The sequence below is a fragment of the Salvelinus namaycush genome, chromosome 24, assembly GCF_016432855.1.
Source record: "Salvelinus namaycush isolate Seneca chromosome 24, SaNama_1.0, whole genome shotgun sequence".
NCBI lineage: Eukaryota > Metazoa > Chordata > Actinopteri > Salmoniformes > Salmonidae > Salvelinus > Salvelinus namaycush.
The window spans coordinates 32,642,648-32,662,790 of record NC_052330.1 but is presented as its reverse complement, the minus strand read 5'-3'; the positions used below and the strand labels follow the sequence as shown (position 1 = coordinate 32,662,790).

The following is a 20,143-nucleotide window of genomic DNA, read 5'->3' as shown; positions in this document are numbered from 1 at the left end:
ACTGGACCATATACCGGACCATATACTGGACCATATACTGCACCATATACCGTATACTGGACCATATACTGGACCATATACTGGACCATATACTGGACCATATACCGTATACTGGACCATATACTGGACCATATACCGTATACTGGACCATATACTGGACCATATACCGTATACTGGACCATATACCGTATACTGGACCATATACCGTATACTGGACCATATCCTGGACCGTATCCTGGACCATATACCGTATCCTGGACCATATACCGTATCCTGGACCATATACCGTATCCTGGACCATATACCGTATCCTGGACCATATACCGTATCCTGGACCATATACCGTATCCTGGACCATATACCGTATCCTGGACCATATACCGTATCCTGGACCATATACCGTATCCTGGACCATATACCGTATCCTGGACCATATACCGTATCCTGGACCATATACCGTATCCTGGACCATATACCGTATACTGGACCATATACCGTATACTGGACCATATACCGTATCCTGGACCATATACCGTATCCTGGACCATATAGTGTATCATATACTGTATACTGGACCATATACTGTATACTGGACCACATACTGTATACTGGACCACATACTGTATACTGGACCATATACTGTATACTGGACCATATACTGTATACTGGACCATATACTGTACCATATACTGTATACTGTACCATATACTGTACCATATACTGTACCATATACTGTATACTGTACCATATACTGTACCATATACTGTACCATATACTGTATACTGTACCGTATACTGTACCATATACTGTACCATATACTGTATACTGTACCATATACTGTACCATATACTGTACCATATACTGTACCATATACTGTATACTGTACCATATACTGTACCATATACTGTATACTGTACCATATACTGTACCATATACTGTACCATATACTGTATACTGTACCATATACTGTATACTGTACCATATACTGTACCATATACTGTACCATATACTGTACCATATACTGTATACTGGACCACATACTGTATACTGGACCATATACTGTATACTGTACCATATACTGTACCATATACTGTACCATATACTGTATACTGTACCGTATACTGTACCATATACTGTATACTGTACCGTATACTGTACCATATACTGTACCATATACTGTATACTGTACCATATACTGTATACTGGACCACATACTGTATACTGGACCATATACTGTACCATATACTGTATACTGTACCATATACTGTACCATATACTGTACCATATACTGTATACTGTACCATATACTGTATACTGTACCATATACTGTACCATATACTGTATACTGTACCGTATACTGTACCATATACTGTATACTGTACCATATACTGTACCATATACTGTACCATATACTGTATACTGTACCATATACTGTATACTGTACCATATACTGTACCATATACTGTATACTGTACCATATACTGTATACTGTACCATATACTGTATACTGTACCATATACTGTACCATATACTGTACCATATACTGTATACTGTACCATATACTGTATACTGTACCATATACTGTATACTGTACCATATACTGTACCATATACTGTACCATATACCATATACTGTACCATATACTGTATACTGTACCATATACTGTACCATATACTGTATACTGTACCATATACTGTACCATATACTGTATACTGTACCATATACTGTATACTGTACCATATACTGTACCATATACTGTATACTGTACCATATACTGTATACTGTACCATATACTGTATACTGGACCATATACTGTACCATATACTGTACACTGTACCATATACTGTATACTGGACCATATACTGTACCATATGAAAAGCCAACTGACATTTATTCCTGATTATTATTTGACCATGCTTGTCATTTATGAACATTTTGAACATCTTGGCCATGTTCTGTTATAATCTCCACCCGGCACAGCCAGAAGAGGACTGGCCACCCCTCATAGCCTGGTTCCTCTCTAGGTTTCTTCCTAGGTTTTGGCCTTTCTAGGGAGTTTTTCCTAGCCACCGTGCTTCTACACCTGCATTGCTTGCTGTTTGGGGTTTTAGGCTGGGTTTCTGTACAGCACTTCGAGATATTAGCTGATGTACGAAGGGCTATATAAAATAAACTTGATTGATTGATATACTGTATACTGTACCATATACGGTACCATATACTGTACACTGTACCATATACTGTACCATATACTGTATACTGGACCATATACTGTACCATATACTGTATACTGTACCATATACTGTACCATATACCATATACTGTACCGTATACTGTACCATATACTGTATACTGTACCATATACTGTACCATATACCATATACTGTACCATATACTGTACCATATACTGTATACTGTACCATATACTGTACCATATACTGTACCATATACTGTATACTGTACCATATACTGTATACTGTACCATATACTGTATACTGGACCATATACTGTACCATATACTGTATACTGTATCACATATACTGTATCACATATACTGTATACTGTATCACATATACTGTATCACATATACTGTATACTGTATCACATATACTGTATACTGTATCACATATACTGTATCACATATACTGTATACTGTATCACATATACTGTACCATATACTCTCATCTACTAATGAATTATTGTGCGTGCGCATTAGCAGGGTATCGTTCAAGTGAAGATTAGCGGCAGACGGCCCTGAGTTCCCTAAGAAAGAGAAACCAGTCCCCTTATCGACAGAAACTCTCCAATAAAAGCAGGCTAGTCTGAACTGAAACGCACAGCGAACCTCTACTTCATATGAAGTCTGCGCAGGCCAAAATACAATCAATTTGTTGGCTAGTGGATTTCCGGTTAGGGATAACGCTGTTTTGAAAGTGCATTTGATTGGCACAGCAGCATGTCCTGACTGGATCGAGTTGATACTTGATATGCAGTGGAAATTGTCTGGTTGTGGGGTAATGTGTAATGTTTAGAACACAGGACAACATCATCTTTCATGAGAGACACCAAAATGGGACTGCCCGTTTATAAATCACTGGATGATTCACCATGGGACTGCCCGTTTATAAATCACTGGATGATTCACCATGGGACTGCCCGTTTATAAATCACTGGATGATTCACCATGGGACTGCCCGTTTATAAATCACTGGATGATTCACCATGGGACTGCCTGTTTATAAATCACTGGATGATTCACCATGGGACTGCCTGTTTATAAATCACTGGATGATTCACCATGGGACTGCCTGTTTATAAATCACTGGATGATTCACCATGGGACTGCCCGTTTATAAATCACTGGATGATTCACCATGGGACTGCCTGTTTATAAATCACTGGATGATTCACCATGGGACTGCCCGTTTATAAATCACTAGATGATTCACCATGGGACTGCCTGTTTATAAATCACTGGATGATTCACCATGGGACTGCCTGTTTATAAATCAAGTGTAACTCCCTCCATTTTGTTCCCAGAGTTCCAGACAGGTATGAACAGAGTAACACAGTAAAAGAGGAGAAGTGACTGAGGCAGAAGTAAAGTAGAGGGCTAATTATGTTCCTAACTGACTGATTAAGTGTCTCTTACCAGGCAGCTAGCCGTTTTCACTCACACACACACAGCTGTCTTCTGTATAAATGATCTTTCTATCTGGGGAAATTAACTAGCCTATGTGGACTACACACGTGTTCTGTTCCTATGTGGACTACACACGTGTTCTGTTCCTATGTGGACTACACACGTGTTCTGTTCCTATGTGGACTACACACGTGTTGTGTTCCTATGTGTATTACACACGTGTTCTGTTCCTATGTGTATTACACACGTGTTCTGTTCCTATGTGGACTACACACGTGTTCTGTTCCTATGTGGACTACACACGTGTTCTGTTCCTATGTGGACTACACACGTGTTCTGTTCCTATGTGTATTACACACGTGTTCTGTTCCTATGTGGACTACACACGTGTTCTGTTCCTATGTGGACTACACACGTGTTCTGTTCCTATGTGGACTACACACGTGTTCTGTTCCTATGTGGACTACACACGTGTTCTGTTCCTATGTGGACTACACACGTGTTCTGTTCCTATGTGGACTACACACGTGTTCTGTTCCTATGTGGACTACACACGTGTTCTGTTCCTATGTGGACTACACACGTGTTCTGTTCCTATGTGGATTACACACGTGTTCTGTTCCTATGTGGACTACACACGTGTTCTGCTCCTATGTGTATTACACACGTGTTCTGTTCCTATGTGGACTACACACGTGTTCTGTTCCTATGTGGACTACACACGTGTTCTGTTCCTATGTGGACTACACACGTGTTCTGTTCCTATGTGGACTACACACGTGTTCTGTTCCTATGTGGACTACACACGTGTTCTGTTCCTATGTGGACTACACACGTGTTCTGTTCCTATGTGGACTACACACGTGTTCTGTTCCTATGTGGACTACACACGTGTTCTGTTCCTATGTGGACTACACACGTGTTCTGTTCCTATGTGGATTACACACGTGTTCTGTTCCTATGTGGACTACACACGTGTTCTGTTCCTATGTGGACTACACACGTGTTCTGTTCCTATGTGGACTACACACGTGTTCTGTTCCTATGTGGACTACACACGTGTTCTGTTCCTATGTGGACTACACACGTGTTCTGTTCCTATGTGGACTACACACGTGTTCTGTTCCTATGTGGACTACACACGTGTTCTGTTCCTATGTGGACTACACACGTGTTCTGTTCCTATGTGGACTACACACGTGTTCTGTTCCTATGTGGACTACACACGTGTTCTGTTCCTATGTGGACTACACACGTGTTCTGTTCCTATGTGGACTACACACGTGTTCTGCTCCTATGTGGACTACACACGTGTTCTGTTCCTATGTGGATTACACACGTGTTCTGTTCCTATGTGGACTACACACGTGTTCTGTTCCTATGTGGACTACACACGTGTTCTGTTCCTATGTGGACTACACACGTGTTCTGTTCCTATGTGGACTACACACGTGTTCTGTTCCAGTCTTCATTTGGCCCTTCATGTTAAAACTGATGTGATCCTATACTCCGCTGCGTGTGTGTGCGCTGTGTGTGTGTGTGTGCATGTGTGGTTGTGTGTGCATGTGTGTGTGCATGTGTGGTTGTGTGTGTGTGCGCATGTATGTGTGTGTGCGTGCATATGTGGTTGTGTGTGCCGTGTGCATGTTTGTGTGGGTGTGTGTGTGTGCATGCATGTGTGTGTGTGTGTGGTTGTGTGTGTGTGCATGCATATGTGTGTGTGGTTGTGTGTGGTTGTATGTGTGTGTGCATGCATGTGTGTGTGAGTGAGTTCAGTGTGTGAAGGGCGTAATGCAAAACTAACTTTGAAGAAACAATTCCCATGTAATCCATCAGCTGGCTGGAGTAGATGCCATCGATACTGAGCTAATTACTAAATCAATGGCCATGATTTTCCACAGCTGTCACACAAACACAAACACCTACCTACAGCACCAGATTTCTGTGAGACAGTGTTCAAATGCACCGCAGCTGGCCCCTCGGCCGGCCCCTCGGCTTCTCTGATCCCCTTCTACCAACCACTCTATACCGCTCTCCACCCCTTTCCCTTATACCGCTCTCCACCCCTTTCCCTTATACCGCTCTCCACCCCTTTCCCTTATACCGCTCTCCACCCCTTTCCCTTATACCGCTCTCCACCCCTTTCCCTTATACCGCTCTCCACCCCTTTCCCTTATACCGCTCTCCACCCCTTTCCCTTATACCGCTCTCCACCCCTTTCCCTTATACCGCTCTCCACCCCTTTCCCTTATACCGCTCTCCACCCCTTTCCCTTATACCCCTCTCCACCCCTTTCCCTTATACCCCTCTCCACCCCTTTCCCTTATACCGCTCTAAGGTATAAGGGAAAGGGGACAGAACCCTCCAGACAGTCATTGATTAGTAAGGGGACAGAACCCTCCTAACAGTCATTGATTAGTAAGGGGACAGAACCCTCCAGACAGTCATTGATTAGTAAGGGGACAGAACCCTCCTAACAGTCATTGATTAGTAAGGGGACAGAACCCTCCAGACAGTCATTGATTAGTAAGGGGACAGAACCCTCCAGACAGTCATTGATTAGTAAGGGGACAGAACCCTCCAGACAGTCATTGATTAGTAAGGGGACAGAACCCTCCAGACAGTCATTGATTAGTAAGGGGACAGAACCCTCCAGACAGTCATTGATTAGTAAGGGGACAGAACCCTCCAGACAGTCATTGATTAGTAAGGGGACAGAACCCTCCTAACAGTCATTGATTAGTAAGGGGACAGAACCCTCCAGACAGTCATTGATTAGTAAGGGGACAGAACCCTCCAGACAGTCATTGATTAGTAAGGGGACAGAACCCTCCAGACAGTCATTGATTAGTAAGGGGACAGAACCCTCCTAACAGTCATTGATTAGTAAGGGGACATAACCCTCCAGACAGTCATTGATTAGTAAGGGGACAGAACCCTCCAGACAGTCATTGATTAGTAAGGGGACAGAACCCTCCAAACAGTCATTGATTAGTAAGGGGACAGAACCCTCCAGACAGTCATTGATTAGTAAGGGGACAGAACCCTCCAGACAGTCATTGATTAGTAAGGGGACAGAACCCTCCAGACAGTCATTGATTAGTAAGGGGACAGAACCCTCCTAACAGTCATTGATTAGTAAGGGGACAGAACCCTCCTAACAGTCATTGATTAGTAAGGGGACAGAACCCTCCAGACAGTCATTGATTAGTAAGGGGACAGAACCCTCCAAACAGTCATTGATTAGTAAGGGGACAGAACCCTCCAGACAGTCATTGATTAGTAAGGGGACAGAACCCTCCAGACAGTCATTGATTAGTAAGGGGACAGAACCCTCCAGACAGTCATTGATTAGTAAGGGGACAGAACCCTCCTAACAGTCATTGATTAGTAAGGGGACAGAACCCTCCAGACAGTCATTGATTAGTAAGGGGACAGAACCCTCCAGACAGTCATTGATTAGTAAGGGGACAGAACCCTCCTAACAGTCATTGATTAGTAAGGGGACAGAACCCTCCAGACAGTCATTGATTAGTAAGGAGACAGAACCCTCCAGACAGTCATTGATTAGTAAGGGGACAGAACCCTCCAGACAGTCATTGATTAGTAAGGGGACATAACCCTCCAAACAGTCATTGATTAGTAAGGAGACAGAACCCTCCTAACAGTCATTGATTAGTAAGGGGACAGAACCCTCCAGACAGTCATTGATTAGTAAGGAGACAGAACCCTCCAGACAGTCATTGATTAGTAAGGGGACAGAACCCTCCAGACAGTCATTGATTAGTAAGGGGACATAACCCTCCAAACAGTCATTGATTAGTAAGGAGACAGAACCCTCCTAACAGTCATTGATTAGTAAGGGGACAGAACCCTCCAGACAGTCATTGATTAGTAAGGGGACATAACCCTCCAGACAGTCATTGATTAGTAAGGAGACAGGACCCTCCAAACAGTCATTGATTAGTAAGGGGACAGAACCCTCCAGACAGTCATTGATTAGTAAGGGGACAGAACCCTCCAGACAGTCATTGATTAGTAAGGGGACAGAACCCTCCAGACAGTCATTGATTAGTAAGGGGACAAGCAAACTGTCGATAGGAGAGAGGCATCTTCACATGGAAACAAACAAGCCCGTCGCTCCCTGATGCTCATTCCACTCCACTTAACACATTTTATTGACAGACACTGTTTTCCTAATGAAATGCTAAATATATCTCCCTTGTCTGTGGAGAGCTGGCAGGAAGCTACTGTTATAGAGACAGAGAGAGATGGGGAGAGAGAGAGAGATGGGGAGAGAGAGAGAGATGGGGAGAGAGAGAGAGATGGGGAGAGAGAGAGAGATGGGGAGAGAGAGAGATGGGGAGAGAGAGATGGGGAGAGAGAGATGGGGAGAGAGAGATGGGAAGAGCTGGGTGTGGAGAGAGAGAGAGAAAGGGGAGGCGAGAGATAGAAAAAGAGGGGAGGAGAGAGAGGAAGGAGATAGAGAACACTGGCAATCACACACACACACACGCTATACACACGCACATTCAGAAGAGACGAGCACGCACACACAGTGGCACAGCAGGGACATTTAATTAAACAGCCGTGTTGTTGACCCCTTTGTCCCCTCTTATCTCAGATCGTCTGTGTGGATGCGATTGCCCTCTGAGATTGGTGACATTTTGTTTTGTTTTAATTACATGTCAGCTACTTAGATTTACCAGAGATTGACCATTCAGACATACTCTAATGTCAATCTTCAAGGGGGACGGTTTCCTGTGTCTCCTATCAACAATAGGTGTTATGAGTCTGACATAATTCAGCAAATATAATAATAATTTGTGCGTGTGTGTATTTCTGCGTGTGTGCATTTCTGACTGTGTCTGTCATCTGTGTCCGTACCTGAGTTAGCGAGGGCGATGGCCTTGAGCGTGACAAACTCCTCTTTCTTCATGCTCAGCTTCTTATAGCGTCGGACCAGAGGCAGGATGGCAACGTGTAGGTCCAGCAGGCCAGATAGACGAGCGTGCTCCTCATCCACCACATAGTCCTCAGCATACACCAGCTCCTCCTCACAGGCCAACGAGCGGAACACGATGCTCAGGACCAGGATCTCCATCCAGGCACTCTGCAGTAGACTCATCTGGTCTGCCAGAGACAGGCTGGAGAATCCTAGAGGAGGATAGGTAGGGTTTAGGCCTAATTATATATTTGCCTTATTGGCTCCATGTGGAGGGTGTTTGACTTTCACACCAGCATGTGGATTTTAGATCAAATACGCGATTGTAATTTTCCACATTTATTAGTTAAATCAAGGAGCTAGGTCACAAAGAAAATATAATTTCCAGCAAATTTTACACAGTTTACTAATGAACAAGGGGGGTAAAATGTATTTATATATTTTTACTCTGGGAATGTATCAAAGTCAGATCACTAGAAACTCAGTGTGCAAAAACACGATACACTGAGTGTACAAAACATTAGGAACACCTTCCTAATATTGAGTTGCACCCCCTTTTGTCCTCAGAACAGCCTCGATTCGTCAGGGCAATCCACAGGAATGCTGGCCCATGTTGACTCCAATGCTTCTGGTGACTGGGCAGGCCACTGCAGTAAGCTGAATTCACTGTTATGTTTGTGGAACTATTCCTGTACAATCCTAGCCTTGTGGCATGGGGGGCATTATCCTGCAGCAATGTTTCTATTCGCAGATGGATAGACTGCTGCCATAAAGGGATGCACCTGATTGGCAACGATGTTCAGATATTATGTGGCGTTAAAAACACTTTTATCAAGGGGCCCAATGTGTGCCATGAAAACACACCCCACACCACCACCAGCCTACAATGTTGACATGTGGCATAATGTACTAGTCCTCCCATTAGTGTGAAACAGCAGGAACCAGGATTCATCAGACCAGGCAATGTTTTTCCAACTCTCCAGTGTCCAGTGTTTTCGTTCCTCAGCCCACTGTAACCACAGTTTCTAGTGTTTTTTGCTGAAAGAGGGGGAACTCTGTCATGTCGTCGGCTGCCGTACCCCATCCGTGTCAAGGTACGACGAGTTGTGCATTATTTTACGGGTCTTTGGGCACTAATGTTGTACTGGACTGTCCAACTGTAACCCGTCTGTTGCTCTGCACAATTCGTGTCAGCCTCCTTTGTCCGCTTTCATTAATGACCCCTTTTCGACCATTGGCTGGATGTGCTTTTGGTGGTGAACCATTCTTGATACACACAGGAAAGTTGAGCGTGAAAAACCCAGCAGCGTTGCTGTTCTTGACACACTCAAACCGGTGCACCTGACACCTACTACCATACCCTGTTCAAAGGCACTTCAATCTTTGTCTTACCCGTTCACCCTCTGAATGGCACACATACACAATCCATGTCTCAAGGTTTGAAAATCCTTATTTAAACCCGTCTCCTCCCCTTCATCTACACTGATTGAAATGGATTTAACAAACAGACATCAATAACGGATCATAGCTTTCACCTGGATTCACCTGGATTTACATGGTCAGCCTGTCATTCAAAACGGCAGGTGTCCTTAATTAATATGTTTTCCCTAAGAGTTATACAAAGTTGGTCGAATCTCATTGAAAATGATTTACAGCCATGTCAACCATGTCTAGTGCACAATTACATAATCTGCTCGTTTTATAATAGCGAGCCCCATATTCTAATGTGCAAATGTTTGTGTGAATGCAGTGGAGGCTTCTGAGGGGAGGACGGCTCATAATAATGGCTGGAACGGAGCGAATGGAATGGCATCAAACACCTGGAAACCATGGAAACCCTGTGTTTGATACCATTCCACTGACTCCGCTCCAGCCATTACCACGAGCCCGTTCTCCACAATTAAGGTGCCACCAACCTCCTGAATGATCTGTTGATCCTGTACAATTACTTTTGAATACTCCAAATCAACACAGAACTTTTTAAAGCAATATTTGGAGTGTATTTTGTCAATATTTGGAGTGTATTTTGTCAATATTTGGAGTGTATTTTGTCAATATTTGGAGTGTATTTTGTCAATATTTGGAGTGTATTTTGTCAATATTTGGAGTGTATTTTGTCAATATTTGGACTGTATTTTGTCAATATTTGGAGTGTATTTTCAATACTTGCTACTCAGTTCACATCTGAAACCCTGACTTTAATTGAAAATGTGTGTTTACATTCTAAACACATTTTCACTTAGAGTAGGGGGTTTAAGATGTAAATTAACTAGCCAATAATTTATTTAAAAAATATTGAAAATATAGTAATTTAGTCAAATGACTTGTTTTACTGTAATTTTATCTGTTAATGAACCGTTTCTGTCACTCGTAAAGTATTGTACGGTTAATGTTTGGCACCCTGTGCTGCAATGCTTTTTATAACGGTTACAATATTGTCCTGTAATTTTAATATACATTAAAAAAAAACGTAAATAGCATGACAGTACAGGGTACCAAACGTTACCCGTAAAATTACAGAAAAATGTCAGATTCAAATGACGTGTAAAAAAAAAAAAATCTTAAAATTACAGACATTTACATTAACAGTATACGTTAGTGAACAGAAAATAGTAATTTCTGATTAAATTACTATATTTAAAATGTATTTTTATACTATTGGCTAGCTAATTTACTTCTGAAACCTCCTACTTCAACTGAAAATATCTGCATTTTGATAAGGCAATCCTATGAAATTACTGTGGAATACAGCAAATACACAGAGGTTTACCTCAAAATATGGCAACTACATGTATTTTTACAAAATTGGCAAGTTGATTTTACACCTTAAAACACTTTAATCAGAAATTATTGTATTTTGATGTGTATTTCTATATAATTACTGTTGAAAACTGTAAATATACAGTAATTTACCTCAAATTGGCTATTTAGAATGTATTTCTAACAATATGATTCAGTTTTAATTTACATCTTAAAACTTTTCAGAAATTACTGTTTTTCTTTCTATAATTTTAGCTGTCTGTTAATTAACAGTGTCACTTACTTTTAATGTAAATGTCTGTAATTTAAAGATTTTCATTTGAATCTACAAAAAAAAGTATCTATTTTTACGGTTAATGTTTGGCACCCTGTGCGGCCTTGCGTTTGACTGTTTTTCCGTATTTTACAGCGTAGGGTGACAGGAAGCCTAATGGTTAAGAGCGTTGGGGCAGCACTTAGCAGACGCTCTTACGGGAGCCACGAGGGTTAAGTGACTAACATGTAAAATACTGCTAAGTGACTAACATGCAAAATGCTGCTAAGTGACTAACATGCAAAATGCTGCTAAGTGACTAACATGTAAAATGCTGCTAAGTGACTAACATGTAAAATACTGCTAAGTGACTAACATGTAAAATACTGCTAAGTGACTAACATGTAAATGCAACATACGCTGACTGGACAAAACATTATGAACACATGACAGACTGTCCAGGTGAAAGCTGTGATCCCTTATTGATATCACTTCAAATCAGTGGATTCTATGAAGGGGAGGAGACAGGTTAAAGAAGGATTTTAAAGCTTTGAGACAATTGAGACATGGATTGTGTATGCGTGCCATTCAGAGGGTGAACGGGCAAGACAAAATATTTAAGTGCCTTAGAACGGGGTATGGTAGTAAGTGCCAGGCGCACCAGTTCGTGTCAAGAACTGCAACGCTGCTGGGTTTTTCAGACTCAACAGTCTCCCGTGTGTATAAAGAATGGTCCACCACCCAAAGGACATCCAACCAACTTGACACAACTGTGGGAAGCATTGGAGTTAGCATGGGCCAACATCCCTGTGGAACACTTTCGACACCTTGTTGAGTCCAAGCCCCCTGACAAATTGAGGCTGTTCTGAGGGCAAAGGGGGCTGCAACTCAAAATTAGGAAGGTGTTCTTAATGTTTGGTATACTCAGTATATATATATATATACACTGTTTGTATGTTTATCAGGTAGAGGATGATTGGATTATAGCTTTGTGTTACAGTTCATTAATACAGTCAGTAAGAATGCTGTAGATAAAGTAATAACACTAAAGGACAACAAAATGTTTTGGTCTGATTCCAACTCTACAAATGTCAAAGCCATGGACAAGCACGGTTTCCAACTCATCTATACTCAGCCCTTTGCCCTCACTCTGCAGTCAGATCAGTGAGCTCAAGCCCCATGTGTTTTCTTGAGTCCCACGATCACACTGGCTTGATTTAGGCTTCTAAACCCCCTGTAACGGAATTCCTCTTCCTCTTCATCCGAAGAGGAGGAGCAGGGATTGAACCAAAATGCAGCGTCGTGATATGACATGATTTATTAAAGTAAAGACGAAAAAACACAAAAACACTTTAACAAACGACAAAGCAACAAACGACGTAGACGCACCTGAACATAAGAACTTACATGACACGAAGAACGCATGAAACAGGAACAGACTACATAAACCGAACGAACAAACAAACAAACCGAAACAGTCCCGTGTGGCGTAACATACACAGACACTGACACAGGAGACAACCACCCACAAACAAACAATGTGACACCACCTACCTTAATATGATTCTCAATCAGAGGAGATGAAAACCACCTGCCTCTAATTGAGAACCATATCAGGTACCCATTAAACCAACATAGAAACACAAAACATAGACTGCCCACCCAAACTCACGTCCTGACCAACTAACACATACAAAAACTAACAGAAAACAGGTCAGGAACGTGACACCCCCTTTTTATTTTTTATTTTTTTATTTTAAATAGTGTGTTTGAACTACAGACTGCTGGGTTGTACCGTTGGATTAGTCTATTTCTTCTCACAAAACCTCCGCAAAGACAGAACGGTTTGAGATACAAACTATTATGACCCATCTATGAAAAGCTGAGAGACTCTTCCAGAACACGCACGTGTCATCTTGTTTTGCTCTATGACCTCACAAAGCCACACGAGTCGTTAGCGGGTAAGGAGTTCTTCTACATAGAAGATCATACGAACTAAGAGAAGAGGGTTCCTCAAGGGTTCTTTAGAAAAGGTGATGGTTCTATGTGGACCACAAAGACTCCTTTGAGCCCTTCAAATGGTTCTTTGCGGTTCACAAAAGGGTTCTTTGCGGTTTAAAAAGGCGCACGTATGCTTCCCATCCGAAACAGTTTGTGCATATATTACATGTTGTGCCATTTTTGTTTGTTTTGGACTTCGGCAAAGGTTTTTTCGGCTGAACGTGCACAACAATTTCTCGAGGTAAACTGAAGTTCGGTAGCCTAAATCTACGCCCCTTCATCTGTGATTGGTCATCAGTAGGGATTCTTCAATAGGGATTCTTCAATTTGGATTCTGCAATTAAGTATTTGTCGTCATTCCACGAGAAACTAGTCGTTTTCATGCACATTTTTTAACATGAGAAAAACTGTACCAAACATCTTAGTTAGATGTAAAATTGAACGACACAGATCTCCTCGGCAAAAAACGTCAAAATAAATGACAGATTTCTTGAGTTATCTTCGATTAATTCAGACTGTTTTGAGATAGTGTATACGGGCTACGGCGTCTCAAAATGGACAAACAGTACTATAGCTGCTTTTTTTCCTAGTTTTTCAAGCAAAGGTCTTTTAAGGGAATATGCGAGGCGCAGATGTTCACTTCGCCTAGCCGAGTTCTGCGAGGAGAAAACCGATCCTAGTATGCAGACACCTTTAGTGATAATGTAGGGGCGGTGACTCATTAGGGACATGGTTTGCTTACATCTCTTAATACTCACAGCTCTCATTCCAGTTCATATAATCTGTTGTGGCATTACATGTTATATGGGACTCACGGTCACGGCCAGTTGTGACACAGCCTGGGATCAAACCCGGGTTTGTAGTGACGCCTCAAGCACTGCGATGCAGTGCCTTAGACCTCTGCGCCGCTCCGAAGGCCCCTTCAATGCACTTATTAATGAAGCCGGTGACTGATGTAGTAAACTCCTCAATGTTATCGGATGAATCCCGGAACATATTCCAATCTGTGCTATCGAAACAGTCCTAACCAGATGACAGTTCTCTTTCAGAGCCCTAACAGATAACAGTTCTCTCTCTCTCAGCAGTTCACACTATTCATTTGCCATCATTACAGTGCTCCTAAGGGCCATCATGGGCCCAATAAAGAGACAGAGGTAATGACATGACTGGGCCTGCGGTGGAGAGAGACATACCTCTCCTCCTCTCATCTAACAGCGTGGCAGGGTTGTGTGTAAATGTGTGTGTGAACGAGAGAAGAATCATTAGCAGTGCATGCATATAGTATGATTGTACTGTAAGTGGTGACCGTGCCGTGCAGCTGCACAAATTAACGGTGACCTCTGACCTGTGGCAGCCATGCCAATGATTCTTGCCTGGTTGTCATGACAGCATGTGTAAGTAACAGCCAATCGGTACTCCCCATGACAATGAGTTACAACGCTATGAGGCCTGTGTGTGTGTGTGTCTACTATTCACGCTAAGCCGTGTCATCCCCTAAACCACTGCTCTGATGGATACTACAAAGGTCAGAGGTCAGAGGTCTCACTAACAAACACGTGCAGCGAATAGCTGGCATTTTACGTTCACACATTTTTGCACGTTTGTTCCCTCAACTTGAAACGCCGTAAGGTATCACGAGGGGGTGGTCTGTCAATAGCACAACATAATTCCAAATATATTTCATTTAAACACCTAAAAACAGATATGTAGCCACAATAGTTAAAGTAGTCACATATACAGTACATTCGGAAAGTATTCAGACCCCTTGACCTTCTTTCACACTCTGAATGTCCTTGAGTGGGCCAGCCAGAGCCGGACTTGAACCCGATTGAACATCTCTGGAGAGACCTGAAAATAGCTGTGCAGCGACGCTCCCTATTCAACCTGACAGCGCTTGAGAGGATCTGCAGAGAAGAATGGGAGAAACTCCCAAAATACAGGTGTGCCAAGCTTGTAGTGTCATACCAAAGAAGACTTGAGGCTGTAATCGCTGGCAAAGATGCTTCAACAAAGTACTGATTAAATGTCTGAATACTTATGTAAATGTCATATTTCAGTTTTTATTTTTAATACATTTGCAAAAAATGTCTAAAAACCTAATTTTGCTTTGTGATTCCGGGGTATTGTGTGTAGATTGAGGGAAAAACGAATTAATCAATTTTAGAATAAGGCGGGAACGTACCAAAATGTGGGAAAAGTCCAGGTGTCTGAACACTTTCCGAACGCAATGTGTTTGGGTAGCAGGTAAACAATATGAAAGAGAAGGTCCTCACTCCCTTTAGCACGCTAATAATGGACTGAACATAAGGTTGTTAATGATACTTGTTACCTGGCCACCATGTAGTCTAATCTCCCACTCCATCTCCCCTGGGTCCACCCTGTAATCTCACACTCCATCTCCCCTGGGTCCACCCTGTAACCTCACACTACATCTCCCCTGGGTCCACCCTGTAAACTCACACTCCATCTCCCCTGGGTCCACCCTGTAATCTCACACTCCATCTCCCCTGGGTCCACCCTGTAACCTCACACTACATCTCCCCTGGGTCCACCCTGTAATCTCACACTCCATCTCCCCTGGGTCCACCCTGTAACCTCACACTACATCTCCCCTGGGTCCACCCTGTAATCTCCCACTCCATCTCCCCTGGGTCCACCCTGTAATCTCACACTCCATCTCCCCTGGGTCCACCCTGTAATCTCACACTCCATCTCCCCTGGGTCCACCCTGTAATCTCACACTCCATCTCCCCTGGGTCCACCCTGTAATCTCACACTCCATCTCCCCTGGGTCCACCCTGTAATCTCACACTCCATCTCCCCTGGGTCCACCCTGTAATCTCACACTCCATCTCCCCTGGGTCCACCCTGTAATCTCACACTCCATCTCCCCTGGGTCCACCCTGTAATCTCACACTCCATCTCCCCTGGGTCCACCCTGTAATCTCACACTACATCTCCCCTGGGTCCACCCTGTAACCTCACACTACATCTCCCCTGGGTCCACCCTGTAACCTCACACTCCATCTCCCCTGGGTCCACCCTGTAATCTCACACTCCATCTCCCCTGGGTCCACCCTGTAATCTCACACTCCATCTCCCCTGGGTCCACCCTGTAACCTCACACTACATCTCCCCTGGGTCCACCCTGTAATCTCACACTCCATCTCCCCTGGGTCCACCCTGTAATCTCACACTCCATCTCCCCTGGGTCCACCCTGTAATCTCCCACTCCATCTCCCCTGGGTCCACCCTGTAATCTCACACTCCATCTCCCCTGGGTCCACCCTGTAATCTCACACTCCATCTCCCCTGGGTCTACCCTGTAATCTCCCACTCCATCTCCCCTGGGTCCACCCTGTAATCTCACACTCCATCTCCCCTAGGTCCACCCTGTAATCTCACACTCCATCTCCCCTGGGTCCACCCTGTAACCTCACACTCCATCTCCTCTGGGTCCACCCTGTAATCTCACACTCCATCTCCCCTGGGTCCACCCTGTAATCTCACACTCCATCTCCCCTGGGTCCACCCTGTAATCTCACACTACATCTCCCCTGGGTCCACCCTGTAATCGCACACTCCATCTCCCCTGGGTCCACCCTGTAATCTCACACTACATCTCCCCTGGGTCCTACATAAATCAGCAGATCACAGTAAACCACAGATTCAGGGTCAGTTCACCCTCCCCAAGTCTGAACCTTAATCACTGGGGGGGTTATGGTTAGAAACTGACTCAAGAACAGTACTCTCAGGGCAAATATCTTAGGAGAGGTCAACCCGGCGATACCATTGCATGCTGGGAATATCTACAGAGGGATGATATATTTTAAGATGATTCAAAATATATTTATTTTAAAAGGAAATTAAATTCTTATTTTTCAATTTAGACTAATGAAAACAATGATATCTAAGAAAGTGTATAACTATTCAGATGTAGGTTTGAGTGGAGAGGAGGAGAGGAACGAGTCCACCACGAGTACCTCCCTAAATAAACCAAGGGTACAGCCTGCTCCTTGGGTCATCAGTCTTAAAAGGAAGTAAGAGGATTGTATTTTTTTAAAGTCTCAAATTGAAATGGAATACATTGACGTAAAAGGGAGGTACCCCTACCCCCATCCTCCAACTGCCACACACACACACACACACACACACACACACACACACACACACACACACACACACACACACACACACACACACACACACACACACACACACACACACACACACACACACACACACACACACACACACACACACACACACACACACACACACACACACGGCTTCAGCTGCCCTCTATTGATTTACATGTGTAGAATATGGAACTGTCTCTCCCCTCCGGGTAGATGAGGAGCAGATGTTCATTATCCTTAGAGGGTGTGTGTGTGTGTGTGTGTGTGTGTGTGTGTGTGTGTGTGTGTGTGTGTGTGTGTGTGTGTGTGTGTGTGTGTGTGTGTGTGTGTGTGTGTGTGTGAGAGAGAGAGAGAGTTAATGAGAGCACTTACTCAAAAGAGTTTTGTGGCTTTAATGTTCCTTTCCTCCAGTTCTACCTGGGATATGTTGGGAGTGCTCTGTGTAGGTAATATAGTCCCTCTACCTGGGATGTGTTGGGAGTGCTCTGTAGGTAATATAGTCCCTCTACCTGGGATGTGTTGGGAGTGCTCTGTAGGTAATATAGTCCCTCTACCTGGGATGTGTTGGGAGTGCTCTGTAGGTAATATAGTCTCTCTACCTGGGATGTGTTGGGAGTGCTCTGTAGGTAATATAGTCCCTCTACCTGGGATATGTTGGGAGTGCTCTGTAGGTAATATAGTCCCTCTACCTGGGATGTGTTGGGAATGCTCTGTAGGTAATATAGTCCCTCTACCTGGGATGTGTTGGGAGTGCTCTGTAGGTAATATAGTCCCTCTACCTGGGATGTGTTGGGAGTGCTCTGTGTAGGTAATATAGTCCCTCTACCTGGGATGTGTTGGGAGTGCTCTGTAGGTAATATAGTTCCTCTACCTGGGATGTGTTGGGAGTGCTCTGTAGGTAATATAGTCCCTCTACCTGGGATGTGTTGGGAGTGCTCTGTAGGTAATATAGTCCCCCTACCTGGGATATGTTGGGAGTGCTCTGTAGGTAATATAGTCCCTCTACCTGGGATGTGTTGGGAGTGCTCTGTGTAGGTAATATAGTCCCTCTACCTGGGATGTGTTGGGAGTGCTCTGTAGGTAATATAGTCCCTCTACCTGGGATGTGTTGGGAGTGCTCTGTAGGTAATATAGTCCCTCTACCTGGGATGTGTTGGGAGTGCTCTGTAGGTAATATAGTCCCTCTACCTGGGATGTGTTGGGAGTGCTCTGTAGGTAATATAGTCCCTCTACCTGGGATGTGTTGGGAGTGCTCTGTAGGTAATATAGTCCCTCTACCTGGGATGTGTTGGGAGTGCTCTGTAGGTAATATAGTTCCTCTACCTGGGATGTGTTGGGAGTGCTCTGTAGGTAATATAGTCCCTCTACCTGGGATGTGTTGGGAGTGCTCTGTAGGTAATATAGTCCCTCTACCTGGGATGTGTTGGGAGTGCTCTGTAGGTAATATAGTCCCTCTACCTGGGATGTGTTGGGAGTGCTCTGTAGGTAATATAGTCCCTCTACCTGGGATGTGTTGGGAGTGCTCTGTAGGTAATATAGTCCCTCTACCTGGGATGTGTTGGGAGTGCTCTGTAGGTAATATAGTCCCTCTACCTGGGATGTGTTGGGAGTGCTCTGTAGGTAATATAGTCCCCCTACCTGGGATATGTTGGGAGTGCTCTGTAGGTAATATAGTCCCTCTACCTGGGATGTGTTGGGAATGCTCTGTGTAGGTAATATAGTCCCTCTACCTGGGATGTGTTGGGAGTGCTCTGTAGGTAATATAGTCCCTCTACCTGGGATGTGTTGGGAGTGCTCTGTAGGTAATATAGTCCCTCTACCTGGGATGTGTTGGGAATGCTCTGTGTAGGTAATATAGTCCCTCTACCTGGGATGTGTTGGGAGTGCTCTGTAGGTAATATAGTCCCTCTACCTGGGATGTGTTGGGAGTGCTCTGTAGGTAATATAGTCCCTCTACCTGGGATGTGTTGGGAATGCTCTGTAGGTAATATAGTCCCCCTACCTGGGATGTGTTGGGAGTGCTCTGTAGGTAATATAGTCCCTCTACCTGGGATGTGTTGGGAGTGCTCTGTAGGTAATATAGTCCCCCTACCTGGGATATGTTGGGAGTGCTCTGTAGGTAATATAGTCCCTCTACCTGGGATGTGTTGGGAGTGCTCTGTGTAGGTAATATAGTCCCTCTACCTGGGATGTGTTGGGAATGCTCTGTGTAGGTAATATAGTCCCTCTACCTGGGATGTGTTGGGAATGCTCTGTGTAGGTAATATAGTCCCTCTACCTGGGATGTGTTGGGAGTGCTCTGTGTAGGTAATATAGTCCCTCTACCTGGGATGTGTTGGGAATGCTCTGTAGGTAATATAGTCCCTCTACCTGGGATGTGTTGGGAGTGCTCTGTAGGTAAT

General features: G+C 43.8%; 1 protein-coding gene across 1 annotated transcript in view; it reads right to left on the bottom strand.

Annotated features, from left to right (window-relative positions):
* Nucleotides 1-20,143, bottom strand: part of LOC120019541 (steroid hormone receptor ERR2-like) — a 60,226-nt gene that overhangs the window by 698 nt on the left and 39,385 nt on the right. Inside the window, exon 5 of the mRNA XM_038962839.1 lies at nt 8,531-8,800. Within this exon, the coding sequence (XP_038818767.1) occupies nt 8,531-8,800 (270 nt within the window). The remainder of the gene's footprint in view (nt 1-8,530; nt 8,801-20,143) is intronic.